At 38.2% G+C, this 17,481-nt stretch overlaps 1 protein-coding gene across 16 annotated transcripts in view; it reads left to right on the top strand.

Annotated features, from left to right (window-relative positions):
- Positions 1-17,481, top strand: part of NSMCE2 (NSE2 (MMS21) homolog, SMC5-SMC6 complex SUMO ligase) — a 237,249-nt gene that overhangs the window by 111,744 nt on the left and 108,024 nt on the right. For 2 of the 16 annotated variants that reach the window (XM_055545801.1, XM_055545806.1), the window contains exon 5: positions 12,058-12,138. The exons of 8 other annotated variants lie outside the window; for them this stretch is intronic. In XM_055545801.1, the coding sequence (XP_055401776.1) occupies positions 12,058-12,138 (81 nt within the window). Of the gene's footprint in view, positions 1-2,739; positions 3,036-10,933; positions 11,114-11,182; positions 11,534-12,054; positions 12,139-17,481 lie in introns of those variants that run through there. 6 more of the 16 variants (XM_055545800.1, XM_055545805.1, XM_055545803.1 and 3 more) reach the window with 5 other exon arrangements.

The following is a 17,481-nucleotide window of genomic DNA, read 5'->3' as shown; positions in this document are numbered from 1 at the left end:
GACAGTGGAGAGGAAGAGACAACTTTCTCCCCACTTGCTCCTCCCTGTTTGACAATCTGGTTGTTTCTGCTTTCTCCCTTAGCTTCCTCTTTTCCCTGCCCCTTCGATGGCACTGCCCTCCAAGACTTGTTCTCTCCTCCTTCTCCCTCATCTGTTTGTGTCCTCTCAATCCCCTGTCTCCAGCCCACTCATCCACCTCCATCAGCTTCCTGTTAGTGGCCCTGCCCCACTTTGCAGAGGGGTCCACCTGGGAGTGCCATGGTCACAGCCAGGCTGGTGCAGCTGGAGTCACTTAGGATCTGTTTTCTTAGAATCAGCCTTGACAACCCAGCAAGCATAACCAGCCTTTCAGGTTCCCTTCAAGTCAGAATGAAACCCTGTGCTCATCTTTGTCCATCTTCCAGTAAGCTTGGACAGTCTCCAGATCTGAGACACAAGATAGGAGAGGACCTGCCGTGTCCTAGACATTAGTGTGGGGTTCTCGTTAACGGCATCCTCATTGGTCGTGTGGAGAACAGTGAGGGAGCTTGGGGGTTTTCCCGCATCTGTGCTGCTCCAACAGGGCAAGTCACACAGCTGACAAGCAGCTGACCTGGATGCCAGTTCAGTCTCTGCCCCTCCAGAGCTGGTGCTTTGCTGCCTGCTGAATAACTGGTCAAAGGTTTACTTACTCTATTTAGAATTCAGGAAAGCTTTTATTAACATCTTTTAAGCTGTAGCATTAACTCTTGGTGTTGAATGATGTCTACACAAATAGATTGCAATTAATATTAAGAATCAGAAAGTCTTTTACTGGGCTCGTAAAACTTCTTTAGTATTTGCAAATCAGGTTAAGTTTTAATTAGAATTTCTTGATATTCAATCCTTTTTAAAATTACTTTTCTAACTATGCAAATGTTTATGTCATAGAAAATTGAAATAATACAAAAGACAAAAGATAAAAATCACCTCTAGTCGCACCACATAGTAATAGCTTCTATATTTCCATAGTCTTTTTTCTTATAAAACATATCCTTGCAACATTGGGATCAGTTTTGTGTTCTGATTATTTCCCTCACTATAGTGTGAGTTCATAAAGTATCTGAAAATATGATTTTAAATTGATATCTAATATTACATTTATGTAGCATGATTTTCCTCTTTGAGTCATTACTCTCTATTAATATTCACTCACGAGTAGTCTATCAGTGGATGATAACTGATATTATCAGTTTAATAGTTTAAAAGTAATATCTTTTTCTTTGCACTGAGTCTGAAATATCAAAAATTTACCATTTTCAGGTCATTTCTTTGTTGTTTTTAATTTACATATTAGAAAGATTAGTAGTATATTTTTCAAGTAGAAGTTGTTTTCTAAAAATTACTTCAGTAGTTGAAACAAGTGATTGGTGTTTCGTTTTGGTAAAAATTTACTCATTTTGAAAATGTTTTGATACATTTATTCAACCAGCAGACTTTTATTAAATCCCTCCCAGTACAAGGTGCTAGTTGCTGAGGAGAAGCATGCTTTCTGCCGTAATTCACACAGGTAACATATATAAGCATAATTTTATATTTAATACAAATATAATAGTAATATAACAGAAATAAATACAAAAATAAAGCTGTAAGAAGTGTTCATGAAGAACATGAAGGAAAAGCGGTTAATTCTGGTTGGTAGAAGACTTCCTGGAAGAGTTGACATTTGAGCTGGGCCTTGAGGCGTGGGTAGAATTTCACTGGAGGTGGCAGTTGAAGGACCTGTGAAGCAAGGGCATAAAACATAGAACCACAGAGGCCTGAGAGCACGTGTCACATTTGAGGAAGTCACGTCTCCCAGGTGGGCTGGTGTTTTATGTGCCAGCATCGTGGGGTCAGGTGTAATGGGAGTGAGACAGAGGGCAGTAGTAGCATCAAAGCTAGAGCAAGAAGGGATCAAACAGTTGATGATCGGTTAGTGTGTGTCTGGGGGCTCAGATGGTAACGCGTCTGCCTGCAATGCGGGAGACCTGGGTTCAGTCCCTGGGTCAGGAACATCCCCTGGAGAAGGAAATGGCAACCCACTCCAGAATTCTTGCCTGGAAAATTCCATGGATGGAGGATCCTGGTAGGCTACAGTCCATGGGATCACCAAGAGTCGGACACGACTGAGCAACTTCCCTGGTAGTGTGTGTCTGACTGTGCTACGTTCCTTCTCATTCATAGATGGTCTCATTTGATTTATGTAACAATTTTGTGAGCTGTTAATATCACCACTTTGGAAGATGGAAATAAAAAGCTCAAGAAGCCTAAGTGATTTCCCCCAAAATCACAAAGCTTTATCAGAGGCAGGACCAAAACTCAAACCTAGGCCTGAAGGTCATGCTTTTTCCCCACTACAAGTGTAGAGAGGCGTAAAAACCACTTTCCAGTGTTTGGATTATTGTGTAGGTAGTGCCTTTGTTTTTTTTTTTGAATGGAGTGTAGTTGCTTTACTATGTTGTGTTAGTTTCTACTGTACAGCAAAGTGCCTCAGCCATACATGCACGTGTCCCATCTTTTTTGGATTTCCTTCCCACTCAAGTCACCACAGAGCACCAAGCAGAGTTCCCTGTGCTATTCAGTAGGTTCTCACTAGTTCTATCTTTTCTACATAGTGTCAATAGTGTGTGTGTGTCAATCCCGATCTTCCAGTTCATCCCACCACCACCCCCCTTGCCCCTTTGATATCTTTTTTTTTTTGTATGAGTGATATTATCTGACTAATGAAGGTACTTCTAGTGGCAGAGCAAAGAAGAATTGAAAAAGGATATTGCAAGAAGTGAGACAAGATGGAAGACTCTTGCAGAAAGCCAAGCAGGACATGGAGAAACTGAGCTACTGCAGAAGTGGTAGGAATGGAAGAGAAAGAGGTGGAAGAGGCGTAGAACAGAAGCCCTTAGTAGACTGATGATCTGAAGGCAGTTAGGAGGTCTAGATTAATCGTCCCAACTTTTTAAAAATCACGTACTCTTTTTTTGTTTGCTTTACTTTAAACAAAATCCCATGTATTTGGAAATTAAATGTCCAGTTTTAAATGATGGTTATATGGTTGTGTCTAATAAGCCATAACAAGGAAACTTAGAAAGTATTTGTAATAGAATAAAAATGAAAAGAGAATTTACCAGAATTTGTTGCATACAGCTGAAGCTGCTTAATGCAATTAAATACAATGTGGAGTCTTGAATATAGTTTGAAAGCTAATAATAGTCACTAGCATAAAATTTGGAGAAGGCAATGGCACTGCCTGGAAACTCCCATGGACAGAGAAGCCTGGCAGTCCATGGGGTCGCGAAGAATCGGACACGGGACACGACTGAGCGACTTCACTTTCACTTTTCACTTTCATGCATTGGAGAAGGAAATGGCAACCCACTCCAGTGTTCTTGCCTGGAGAATCCCAGGGACGGGGGAGCCTGGTGGGCTGCCGTCTGTGGGGTCGCACAGAATTGGACACGACTGAAGCGACTTAGCAACAGCAGCAGCATAAAATTTTGTGAAATTTGAACAAAATCTTTACTTTAGTTAATGATACTGTATGACTTGTTAATTTCCTGGTTTTTTTACAATATAATATTTCTTTATATTCTCAGAATTGAATTAGTTTCACTCCTCATTCAGAAAGAACTTTTATAATCACTAAGATTATACATTTTCTAGACATTTAGCAGTAATGCTAGATGCCAAAATACATGAAGCTATATAAAAGTTTTGAGTGAATATAAATTAGAAAGAAGTCTAGCATTCTGTTCATGAGAAGTCAAACAAGTGGACTCAAAATGTCATAATTTTTTTAGTTAGGCAAAAATTCATACATTTTCTAAAATATGCATATTATACATACTATATACATGCTGCTGCTGCTGCTGCTAAGTCGCTTCAGTCGTGTCCGACTCTGTGCGACCCCACAGCCGGCAGCCCACCAGGCTTCCCTGTCCCTGGGATTCTCCAGGCAAGAATACTGGAGTGGGTTGCCATTTCCTTCTCCAATGCATGAAAGTGAAAAGTGAAAGTGAAATCGCTCAGTCATGTCCGACTCTTCACGACCCCATGGACTGCAGCCCACCAGGCTCCTCCGTCCATGGGATTTTCCAGGCAAGAGTACTGGAGTGGGGTGCCATTGTCTTCTCCGTACTATATACATATATGTATACAAAAGCTTTTTAACTTGGCTCGGTAAAGGCTTGAGAAAGAGCAACAATAACAAAAAGAGACAGAGAAATTGGAAGACATAAACTAAGTGAAACGGGAGCACTTAATATGAAATAGAAAAAGTAAAAATCACATACCCTTAATAAATACTTTTGAGCATGAATCCAATATGAAAGTTTTCGTATTTAATCCCTTCTCCTGTGGATTTTTCCTGTGAATACTCATTTTAGGGATTACTGGAATTAATGAAGAAGAATGGGTGTTCTGGGAGGTTGGCAGGAAAAAAGAGTAGAATTGAATTAGAGTTGGTTTTGGACATGATGGGTCCAAGATACCTGAAGCAGTGCAGTCGTTTGAAGATGCTTCGTACAAAGTTGGAAGTGAGTCCTAAAGATTATAGAAGGAAAACGATACCAAGCTTATGTTGGTTGTTTTAATGTTTTATCATTTGATTCTCAACTAAATACTTACAGCATTTTGAAAATGTTAATACTTGGCAGTCTAAATTAAAGAGTGAGTATTCTTAAAATAAATCTTTTGTATAGCCTAAAACATGAAAGTCTTTTAGATTGTAGTTCATTCACCTGTTTAGATGTCTTAGAATATTCAGAGGTATCAGCCCTAAACAGGTCTTCCAAAGCAAGAGATTCTCCAAAGCTCAGAGTGTCTTACAAATGGCTTGTTTTTCAGTGACTTTCTCAAAACTCTAATTTTCATTTCCTTCTGGCCAACCCTCCGTTACTGAGTTAATACCTATAAAACCTAACCCAGAATACTTTCAATTTACTGAGACCCTACAATTATATGATTAAAGGCACAAATGCTGGTTGATGTTTTTGGTTTGGTTCAGTTCAGTTTGATTTTATTTTAATTAAGGGTACTTCAGCCCACAAAATCTTTTATCTTGATATTCAAACCATGTTTCCCTTTGGGGAAGTAGGGATGAGAAACAGCTGTAGTTCCTCTATATTTCATGAAGCTCAATTAACTTTCTTCCTTTTGTCTATTTTCTGTTCAGTGTCAGTATCCGTATCCTTGACAAATATTTATTGAATGCCCAAGGAATAGTAGCACTGTTGTAAGCTGAGCACATGTTGATGTGGAAAAGCACCTTTTCTCTTTTATTGCTTACTGGATAAAAGGCCCAAAGAACTATGTCAGGTTCACAAAATGAGTCTTTCGTGCAAAATAGATTCTCAGAACAAGTACCTGAAAATGGAAACCTTCCTATTGGACAAAATGACAAAGCAAAATCAAATCTACAGGTCCCTGTAATCTTGCCCCTCTCTCTCTTCGACGGCAGGGGGCAGCGGCATAAGATATGAATGGTTGCTACCCCTTCTGTTCCCTGCGCCCTGTACACAGCAGCCACAGCTAGCTGCGTGGACAGCAAGCTTTTGAGGCTGAAATGGAAGATCAAGGCCTTGAACAAAATCACAGATTAGATCAGTGGTTGATAAAAATTACAATATCTGATTTTACATCTAACACGTATTAGCCTGATCTCTTGTTTTTAGGTCTTCCAGAGATTTGAGGAAACAAATATTTGGGACTGTTAGTCATAGAGTAAACCTCATGGTCTCAGGATGTTTACAGTTGTCTCACAGGTAGTAGCAGGATGAGCCGGTAGACAGGAAGTGCTGTGCCGCATAGTAAGGAGTTAGTAAATGTGAACGAATGATTGCTGACATCCCTTCAGGATAACAACTTGTTTTGGTAGCTTTTCAGTGAGTTCACAGTCTGTGGCTGCCATGTCTTTGGCCAGCGTGCAACAGTACAATAATTCCAAGAGCAAAAAGTCTCTTAAGACTTCATTCTGGTTCTGCCATTTTAGTATTTTGAGTACTCAGAGACTGACCTCTTTCAGACCTTTCTCATTCCCTGAAACAGTCTGTATTTCTTTTTGTGTTGCCACAGAACTCCAATCATACTCATCCTGACACTTTTGTACACTGTAGGTCACGCCCAGTAGTGAATAATGAGATGTTGTAAGCAGCAATCCAGTTGTAAAAGGTTGTGACCAGCATTTTATTAAAAAAAGAAAAGATACAGAATAGGGTAGATTAGAAAATACCACAGAGTGAATCATGTATAGAAAGAGTTGTGTTTCATAAAACTTCTGTTTCACTTAAACTTGTTTGTTTATCCTGGGTTGCAGTATACAATGTATTTCTTACTTTAGGTCATAATTAAAAATTTTTTTCTTGAAAAACGCTTTGTTGTAGTATAAACCATATCACAATGTAATTGTTTTATAAATCCATCCCCTCTGCTAGACTGTACACCTCTTGAAAAAAAGGAATCACATTTTCTTTGTCTCTTAATTTCTAATAGCTAGAATAGATTTGCCTAACACAGTAAGTGTTTGTGGAATGAATGAAAGAACTGAAATCTACTTAACTTCTCTGAACCTCATATTTTTCCTAAATTAGAATGTCACCCACCAGATCTCACAGTGTTCATGTGTAGAGTGGTTGAGATATGAATGTGAAAGTGCTTTATTGTAAGGATGATGTGCAGAATAAGGATTATCATCCAGCATAAATTTTGTTATTGTTGCTGGGCAGATGAGCTTCAGAAACTCTTAAACCCTTAAATCAGTGGTCTAAAGATGACTTATTTATTGCAGTACTATTAATAGTACTGTATTATCCCTTTTTAGGTTACAAGTTAGGAGACAGTCTTGAAAAATTAAGTATGTGCTTTTTATTTTTCATTTTTACATTTTAAATTATGGAACAGTTAATTATAGAACATACAAAGTAGACACAGTATAAGATGGACTGCTGTGTACTCAGCTCCACCTTCTACCAACAGGTAGCAACTCAGAGCCAAGTTTCATCTGTGTCCTCTCCTATCTCCTGCTTCCTGCGTTACTGTGAAGCATTTCTTTTCTTCTCTCCCACTCTTCTCTCTCCCCCGACCCTCTTCCCTCTTTTGCTTACCTTTCCAAGTATGTAGAAATATTCTTAACATTCTTTTAAGATATAATCACTAGTGCCAAGCAAGGTAGGTTGGGAATTTAGACTAAAGTAATACAATGCTGTGTGTGAATGAGCTATTCTATGACAGGAACTAGCAGGTAAACAAGATATTTTATTTCCCAAGATTTTCATATGATGGTGACCAACTCCATTGCAAAACAATGATCACATTCCAGAGTCGTAAGTAGCTCTGGAGGCTTAGTTACACAATCACCAACTCTGTCATCTTCCTCAGAAATGTGACCTTACAGAAAAGTAAAGAGTCTGAAGTATGACAGGTCACTTTTTAAGCTTTTTGAAGTTTGTTTTCTATCATGTAAGAATCCTCAAGCTTTTGACCTCTAGCTAGGCAAGAAAAAGTATCTGACTGAAACTTTTGAAATACTGTAAAACTATAATAAACTCCACTTTAAGACTATAGCCCCAGGCTGTAATATGTCACTCAGAAGTTAAAATCTACTTGGAAGAAAAAAATTTTAAGTATCACTTGTATTATGAATTTATAGTAATCTTTTTTTGATTTTCATAATTTTGTGATTTGGGCCTTAATGTGATAAATATATAGATCCAAATAATTTGAAACCCTAAAGATACTTAATTCTGCCAAATTTTACTTATTTAGAATTTTTCTTCCTTAAAGTCAAATGTAGAGATTTTTTTGATTTTGAACAAGGTATTGCTAAGTTTTACCCACTGCAACAATTGAATAGTCCAAAACTGTGCATTTCTCAACTTAGTAAAAACCAATTGTTATTAATCTAACACTGCAAATTACCAGGGGTCTTTCTCCTTTGATCTCATTCTGCACAAACTACTCCATTTGACGAGTAGTGTCTCGTGTTGACTTCTATTTCCCTTCAACCCAATTATAAACTCAATATTGATGACATTTCACCATTTTAGACCCTGACTTTATGTCCGTTTAATCCTGCCTCTCAGTGTAAACTGGAGTTAATTTTAGCCAGGTGAACACACTTCTTCATGGCCTCTCTGGGTGCCACTCTAACTCTTTCCCTGCTGTCTGATCACAGCACAACTCTTGTTCATCAAGGCCACTTCCCCCCATTCCTCTTCTCTAACTTATGTTCTGCCAATCCTGCAGGACCCATTTCAAGTCCTACCTTTTCAAATAAGCCTTCCCTGGTAATATCTGTCTTCCTGGCTATTTTTATTTTTTGAGGGAAGAAGTATGACTTTATTTGGAAAGCTGACAGACTGAGAAGATGGCAGACTAATGTCTCAAAATAACCATTTTATTGGGATCTGGTTTCTGGCTGTTTTTAGTTCTTGGTTTCCTGTGTCAGGTATGTTTGCCTTTGAATATAATTTGAAAATTTCCCCCTAACTATAAAAGTAATATACGCTTCATGTAAAATTATTTCATAGGATATTTGAAAGTGAAAAGATTGCTCCTGGCTTCCCAATTCCAATCTGCAGAGATAACCACCATTATGTGTCTTTACTGTCATATTTCTGCATATAAGCAATATATATTCTTGCATATAAGCAAGAATATACATGGCACATATTACACACATACATGTTTATACACATGGAGATAGCTATAGATTTAGATATATTTTACACACACACACCATCTTATAACTTTCTTTTTCCATCTGATGATGTATCTTGGAAATTTGTCCATGTCAGTGAATATAAGTGATTTCATTTAAACATGTCTCTTTATTGTGTTAAAATGTGGTATACATATATATCTCATCTTCCTTCGCAGAAGGAAAATGGAAACTCTTCAAGGGCAGGATAATTACATATTCCTTCTCTTTTCTCTTTCCTTCTTCTTGCTTATTCTTTGGTCCTTGTGCATTTATTGCGTGTTTCACACTTTATGCTGTGGGAAATCAAAGATGTTTACTTCTCATAATCCCTAAGGGGTCAGGATCTAGTAGATAAGAATCTACATTTATTCTTAGAACTGTAACACAGGAAGAAATTGAGAAGTGTCACCAATTTTTGTTACTGGAAATATGGCTGATTAAGTTATTTGAACAGTTTTCTTGCTGAAAATGTTGTTGAATATGTACAAGAAAACATCCTCAGAGGAGCGAAGTCCTGAAACTCTTAAGGAACTGTAAGGAAAAACAAGAGTTCAGAGAAGCTTAGACAGAAAAAGCTTTTGACAAAATTCAGCACCTATTTATGATAAAAACCCTCCAGAAAGTGGGCATAGAGGTGCATATTTCCAACATAATAAAGGCCATATATGACAAACCTACAGCTAGCATCATACTCCATGGTGAAAAGCTGAAAGCATTCCCTCTAAGATCAGGAACAAGACAAGGATGTCCACTCTCACCACTTTTGTTCAACATAGTTTTGGAAGTCCTAGCTACAGCAGTCAGAGAAGAAAAAGAAGGGAATCCAAATTGGAAAAGAAGAAGTTAAGCTGTCACTGTTTGCAGATGACATTATACATAGAAGATCCTAAAGCTGCTACCAGGAAACTGCTAGTACTCATCAGCGAACTTGGTAAAGTTGCAGGTTCCAAAATTAATACACAGAAATCTGTTGCATTTCTATACATTAACAACAAAAGATCAGAAAGAGAAATTCAAGAAGCAGTTCCATTTACCATTGCATCAAAAGGAATGAAAATTCAGAACTAACGCTGCTTTTCCCTTGAGGGCATTTGCTGCTGCTAAGTCACTTCAGTCATGTCCGACCCTATGTGACCCCATAGACGGCAACCCACCAGGCTCCCCCGTCCCTGGGATTCTCCAGGCAAGAACACTGGAGTGGGTTGCCATTTCCTTCTCCAATGCATGAAAGTTAAAAGTGAAAGGGAAGTCACTCAGTCGTGTCTGACTCTTAGCGACCCCATGGACTGCAGCCTACCAGGCTCCTCCGTCCATGGGATTTGCCAAGCAAGAGTACTGGAGTGGGGTGCCATTGCCTTCTCCTGCAGGCACATTTGGACTTTGCCTGCATTGGGTAGTAACACTACATAGAAAGCTAGTAAATGATTAATATTAAGATTAGCATAATGATTTGGGGGTGGTGCAGAGTTTCTGGGGTACTCAGAATCCTCTGTTTATGGACCTGGTGGGAGCTCAGTAGGGTAATTTATTTTCTAAACTAGGCATTTTTGTTTTGTGTACTTTTCTGTGTACGTGTTAAAATTTAAAACAAAAAGTTAGATGTTAGAGATAACAATAATATCTCACACATATGTGCATTATATAAATGTATATGTGCATGTGTGTCTATGTTCTATGAGTAGAATGTGTAATATATAAATTCCACATATTGATAAGATACAGAAATTTTAAAATACATGTGTTTGGGAATGCAGAAGTTTATGTGTGTTTCATATACACAAAAAAAGATGTGAAAGAGTATTCAACTACTGAGGACAGCCTTATTTTAAAAAACAGATTAAAAAGGATGGCTTCTGTTCCTGCCCTTAGATTAAAAAAAGTGTTCTTCCACCAGGTTCCATACCATTTGGCACAGTACCTTTTTTTTTTGTTTAAATGTCTTGTTCCTTTGCTAGACTGTAAGCTCTTAAAGGGAACAAGACAATTTTTATCTTTATATTTCTTGTATCTAATTAATCCTCATATATAGAATAGGATCTATAAATGCTAGTAAAAAATGAATGAATAAATGTACCTTTAAAAGAATTTAGGACTGTAGGTATCCAGTAGATACAGTGTCTCTTTAGAGTCTCTCTTTATGCTTTTGAGTATTATTTTGTATCTGGCACAGCAGCGGGTGTAAAGTTGGCACAGTGAATACAGGTTGATTTGAATTTAACTGACACTTTGTGGAACCTGTAGGCAAATGTGGAGTCCACCATGTGGTGCCCCTCTTGATCCCAGAAAGCAGAAAAATGCAAATACTCTCTGAAAATTAAACTAAGAAATGAACGTCTAAGTGATTAAAGTCAAGAAAGGCAACGTGATCTTATGAGACATAAGGACTCTGGGCACAGAGATTTGACTAACCTGATTGATGGTACTGACATCTTTAAAATACACAAACATAGAAAAATGCTCAGGAGAGCATTTTCTCTCTCTCCAAAACAGAAGAAAAGAAAAACTCTTAATGAAATTGTCACGATACCTAACAAAGCACTGTCTGACCAATAGCACCTGCCAGGTGGAGGCAAGCATCCAACCTGTGGTGGCAGGTGGATAGCCCTGTGGTACAGAGCTGCAGAGCCTCATGCCATTCTGCACTGGAATCCTGCGTAATTAACGCCACTTGTCCTGCTTGCGTGTGCACCAAGCTCCCCTCTGGTGATGTGCCTTCCCAAGGAGATAATGCACCATCAGGCTGATGCAGAGTCATCACGGTCAGACTGATGCAGCGTCAGTATGCCTGATTCTTCTGTTGTTCACTGTAAATAATAAAGTCGCCTTCTTTTTTTTTGTATACATCAGTGTCTTGTGAGTTTTGTTAGCATGAGTCTGCATTCCTGGGTCCAGTCAGTGAGATCGGGTATCAGAGTCTGCAAGGCTCATCAAGGTAAATACTACCTTGTGGGCATCTGTTGGAGCGGACTGCTGGATTTCCCAGGTGATGCCCATCCGTGTCATCTTGCTCCATGTTCCCTTTCCATTCCACACCTCACCAGAAAAGGTCTTCCCAGAAGTAGTATGTTAGGACATCTTAATAATGTGTGCATTTTAGCTGACGAGTACCAAATAATACTGTGTCAATGATAGTAGACCCTTATCCTCTGGGTGAGTATTATTGGTTTGGTGAATTTCACACCCATTTGGGTAAATGGAATGTATGATGTTATGTAGATGCCACATGCTGAGAACCCCCAACAACTCATTTCCAGTTCTGGCTTCACAGCCCCTTGCGGCTTCACTTCTGGCTCCCATCTCATTGTCAGCATCGATCCTGGTGTCATACTCAAGTCACTTCCTAACCTGGGTCTCTCTTGCAGCAGTGAAACCCAAAGAAGATGGAGGACACAATGAGTTCGACAAGATTAAGGATAAGGATGGAAGTAGAGCAGGCAATGAACGAGGTTATAGAATTTTTTTTTTCTTCCATTCTCATCTTTCTCTTTCCTCCAAACAGTCCCAGTAGCATTTGAAAGGGTTTCAAAATTCCACACACTGCTATGGAAAAAATAAAGCACAAGTTCTCAACGCCATGTTCTGCTTACCTATAACGGAATGTAAACCAGATTTCAATAAATCATTAACAGCAGTACCTTGTCAAAAAGGATATCAGAGTAGATAACAGGGCAAAACTCACTACAACTCTCAAGTGTATCCTGGAATTTTCAAAAAATTGATTCTTGTATTACATAAGTACACTATCAGGTGGGACTTTGGTAAATGGAAATTTTTTCTCTTTCTCTCCTATTCCTCCCCTGTCACCCCAACTTCCAACCAGAATAATTGATCACTACATTTCACTATAAATTTAGCAAGAAGGTACCTAGAGCAATCCTCAGTTATCAATTTGATTTAAAATAATCTATATTTTATTGGCAGATTAAGACAAAAAGATCTCAAATAGGACAGAAAAATACAGAATCTTTAAGACTTACTTGGTTCTTTAAAACTATTGTTTTGACAATCACAATTTTGTCTATTTTATACGGTGGAGTTCTGCTGCAAAATAAGGCACATGTAAAATTCATGAGACTGCTGTCTCTGTATATCAGAATTATTCTTGTAGACTGATGTTAAATGAATACAATGGGGATGAATTGCTTTATAGGTTTGTGGGCCATTCCTAATTATTTAGATGCTGTTTAACCAGTCAGTAAATTTTTCAGGCTTTTTGACCAGATTTACCATCCTCTGGCTTTTATTTCCTTTGGATAAAAGATGATGATGAGGAGGAAAGGGTCCATTTTTCATTCCCATGTGAACAAGATGTGTTTCACAGCCAGAGACAGCCTGAAGTAGCTGACAGTAGCTATACTGAGGACCCGACAGGAGGTCCATAGTGGAAGTTAGCCTGGGTAGCATGAAAACACTTAAAACCAAGCCTGTCATCACCTCTGAGGTACTTGTCCTACTTTAGTGAATCAGTAACAGGATCTTATGATACAAAAGTTCGCGTCTTCTAAAGCAAACCAGGCTGTATAATGTGTTACATTCTATATGGAAATAACCTCCCCTCTGCCAAAAAAGAAAGAAAAATCATATTTCCTAGTTTCATTAAATGTTTAATTAATGAGTAGAGGCTAACCATGGTCAACATTTATTTAAAAAAAACCACAACTCTCAAAACTGCCTGTATTTTTTCAGAACTTAAGTATATTTCCTTACTTTGGTAAAGTATCTTGTCAAGATTCTTGCAAATAAAGAAGTACATAAAGTTTACCGTAAGACAAAGGAATAGAGTGAGCCAGAGAAAGATTACCTGAAAAGTAATGAGCATGTGACTTACTCTTCTCCCTGTGTCTCTTTTCTCATGAGCCCAGGCGAGTTGCCTGCCTTTTTTCTTTCTTTCCTTCTGTCAAAGGTCAGTGTCGAGACAGAGATTCACTGGACAGAACTGAAAAGACAACTAGACTGGTGAGACAGAATTGCGCTGAAGTTGGGCAGCATTACGGCAAGCTGAAGATGCAGTTTTCCAAACTATACAGATATCTTCAGACTTGGGACATCCTTTGTAAAGCCCTAACCTTTCACAGGCTGGCTACATAAGGAGCCTATATGAAATGACAGAGTAGACCGAATTTCCCTTTCATTCTCTGTTCTGTCTTTCTAAATTCTTTTTCTGGCATCGTCTGGTTTTCTTCAGTCCTGCTACAGCCCTCTTAACTTTCTGATTCTTGTCCCTTTCCAATAAAAGATTTACCATAAGGCTTGATATAATTCAGTCAGTCTCTGTGTATGTATATTAGTGTGTCTGTGTGTTGTGTTTATGTATTTATGTTTTGTTTTTGTTCATTTGTAATATACTTTAGCAAGTTTCTGTCTAACCAAATAAACTCCAACAGGGATATTTTTTTTTTTAAGTTTTTAGGATTATTGACTCTTCACACAGTCTGAAAACTACTCTCAAAAAATGTTGGGTACAATTTCATGGTGTTTATGGCCTCTTAGTATTTATTTATGGATCCCATTGGGTTCAGAGTACCTGTGATGAAATTCCAAAGTTACCTACTTCCGTGGTCACTAGTGATATTCATTCACCAGACACTCATCGAATGCCGTCTCTGTTCCAGGCAGGGCATTGAGATTCAGTGAAAAGGACATTAGCCCACCTAGCAAAATATATAGTGTAGTTGAGGAGACAGACAAGTAAACACACAGTTGTAATACAGTATATGTACAGAAGTAGGAAAAGAACAGGGTACTTCAGAGAGCACAAAACATGAGTGTTTAATTCAGCTTTGGGGCATCAAGAAATTCTCTTTACATTGATACCTGAGTTGTTGTTCTAAGTAGAAGAAATGCTATGTACAAAGTCAAAAGAATTAGAGACTTATATATCTGTTGAGAAATTTAGGTTTGATTTTAAAGGACCTTAAGTTGAGGGATGGTAAGAACTGATTTATAACTGAAAAAGATAACTGACTCTAGCATGAAGAATGGGTTGGGAGAAGCAGGACTCGAGGCTGGGAGACTTCACTAGTAATCAGTAGACAATAATCGTGACATTAACTCAAATTCTGACAGTGTGAATGAAAAGAAGAGGATGAGTCGAAAGGGTATGAATTGGAAACCACAGCAATTAGTGATTGAATTCATTCCTTCAGCAGATATTCATTGTGCTGCTTTGAGTTAGATGCTCTATGAGATGTGGTGGTGAACTGTACCATATGTATCTTCAGGTCTAGTGGTCGTGACCCCCAGGCCCCTGGACTGGGCAGTGTCCTCCACAGATGGAGCAAACATGTGTCTCCAACTAAAAGTTCCCAGAAAGGTGCTTCTTGGAGCTATAAATGTACCTCCTGAGATTTCAGAATGTCCCTGCAGTTGTGAATTGCTGTGTCTGATGAGAGATGCTACTGATGGAAGAATGCTCCTGCAGAAACAGTATTTGGGAGGGGCTTGAGAACCACTGATAGAGATGACAGGGGGAGCCCCAAAGTGGATGAGATTACCCAGGAAGAGTGTATAGAATGAGAGGGGAAGGGTGAGGATTGGACCTGGCAAAACAATGGAGAAAGAAGAGGAACCTGGTGAGAAAGCCAGGAGTATGTGAAGAATGCAAAGTGTGTTCCAAGATGGAGCCAGTGGAACCGAAGGGAGGAGGCGCAGTGTGGCAGCAACAGTCAGCTTCAGGGCCTATCAGATGGGCCTCTGATAACCTGAGCTTACATATTAAATGTCTCAGGTTCACCACCACTTTAGCTGAAGGGAACCGTGTATCTTGACATCAATGGTGGCCAGCAATAAATAATGAGGAAATTCTATGCTATGTGAATTATATCTCAAGAAAGCTGTTACTAAGAGAATAATAATGATGAAAGAATTCACTCTTTAAATGTATTCTAACAAAATTGTTGTATTTTAAAAATGAATAAACTCTAAACATCATGTGGGGGTGGCATAGAGTGGAGTGAGGGAGAAGTTATCCATATGAAAGAAGGAGAATACATTTGTATCCAGTTAAGTGGTAGCACTATAGGCTAAAAGCAACAGAGCATCATTTTAGATATCAACAGGAAGAGGTTGTTACTCAGATTTTACAGCCAGCTGAGGCATCTTGAAAGGGCACCACAGAGATCATCATTGACAGTGAATGACTTGCAAAATATCCCAGTCATGTGCTTGCCCTGGAGGGGGGAAATTATGCAAAGACTTGCAAGAGCCAAATAAGTAGTAAGAATAAAGAACCTGATAAGGGGAAGAAATGATAGTAGGGTGGTTTTGTTTGTTTGTTTGTTTTTAAGTGATATGCAATTAATTGTGAATAAGAATTGTTAATATAGTACTAAGTCATAAGTCATAGGACTTCCCTGGTGGCTCAGACAATAAGGAGTCTGCCCGCAATGCGGGAGACGTGGGTTCGATCCCTGGGTGGGGAAGATCCCCTGGGGAAGGAAATGGCAATCCACTCCAGTATTCTTGCCTGGAAAATTCCATGGACGGATGAGCCTGGCGGGCTACAGTACACGGGGTCGCAAAGAGTCGGACACGACTGAGCAACTTCACTCACTCACTCATAAGACTAATGATAAATGAGTTCTCAAAAAAGAATATTGAGACAGACTTACAGTAATGGGGATCTGTGATTACAAAATGTTTCAGTAGTTTGGCATGCAGAGGGAAGATGGAAGAGTGCAAGGAAATTTTTAAAAAATGTTATTTTCTTATTGACATTAATTAAGAAGTGACAGGATCAAGAAAGTAAAGTCAAGCAATGCTTGAGTAGAAAATAGAATGAATAACTTCCTAATCAGTTGGCTAAGAATGAGGGGGAAAGCAGAGGTTTTGGAAGCATAAAAAACAGGATACAGATTAAAATTAAACCTGAACTTTTCACACAGTGACTACACTGTTCTGTTAAAAGGCAAGGATTTGACTTTTTTTTTTTAATCTAACCATAATATTATCCTGAGGCACACCTTTAAAAGAAAAAAAAAAAAGAGAGAGGTTTGTAACCATAGATGCAAAGGGAATTTTTTTTAATGGATTTGAAAAGAGTAATATGTTTAAGATTACAACAATGAATTAAATCTGCAAAATGAATGGCCAAAAGTAGATTTAAAGCAAAAATAACCAAAATGGACTCAGAATGGTCAAAACTGTGAATGACACAAAAATAAGATTAAAAGAAAGGTCCTTTCCTTCCCAAACATAAAAATCCTAGACATAATTGTTAAATTTTGTCTGATCTTAAAGGAATGGATATTTTCTGTGTTAGCTAATCTGTTTTACACCTTGGGAAAATTGGGACCATTTCCTAGTTTATTTTAAGAAATTTGGGTGACTTATGACCAAATTCCATGTTTTGTCTTTTCCTTAAAAGTTAAGAACACTTTCACATAAATCTACACTTATGAAATCTTAAGTCAAATATTAGCAAGTAAAATCTTCCAGCATATTGAAAGAATTGTACCTATGATAAATTTGCGTTTGTTTCAATAATGTACCTTTTATCATTAGAAAATCCATTAAACCTGTTGAAGCTGGGAGAGGAAACCTCTTCCAGCCATTTATTTCTATCACCAAGGCATTACTCTGGTGATTCAGTGACTAACCAATGTAATCAAGCCCCTTTTTCCACTGAGAAAACAATAAGAAATAGACAAATACTGTAATAAGCACATGTGAAATTTTTGTGTGTGATAGATTTTCAGATCATAGGGGAAAGTTGATTTATTCAAGGAAAAAAATATTTGGAACCATTGACTAATGCTTTAATGACACTACTTAAATCTGAATTTTCTCCA

The sequence above is a fragment of the Bubalus kerabau genome, chromosome 14 (assembly GCF_029407905.1).
Source record: "Bubalus kerabau isolate K-KA32 ecotype Philippines breed swamp buffalo chromosome 14, PCC_UOA_SB_1v2, whole genome shotgun sequence".
NCBI lineage: Eukaryota > Metazoa > Chordata > Mammalia > Artiodactyla > Bovidae > Bubalus > Bubalus kerabau.
The sequence above is the reverse complement of the archived record's forward strand: the minus strand, read 5'-3'. Positions and strand labels throughout refer to the sequence as shown.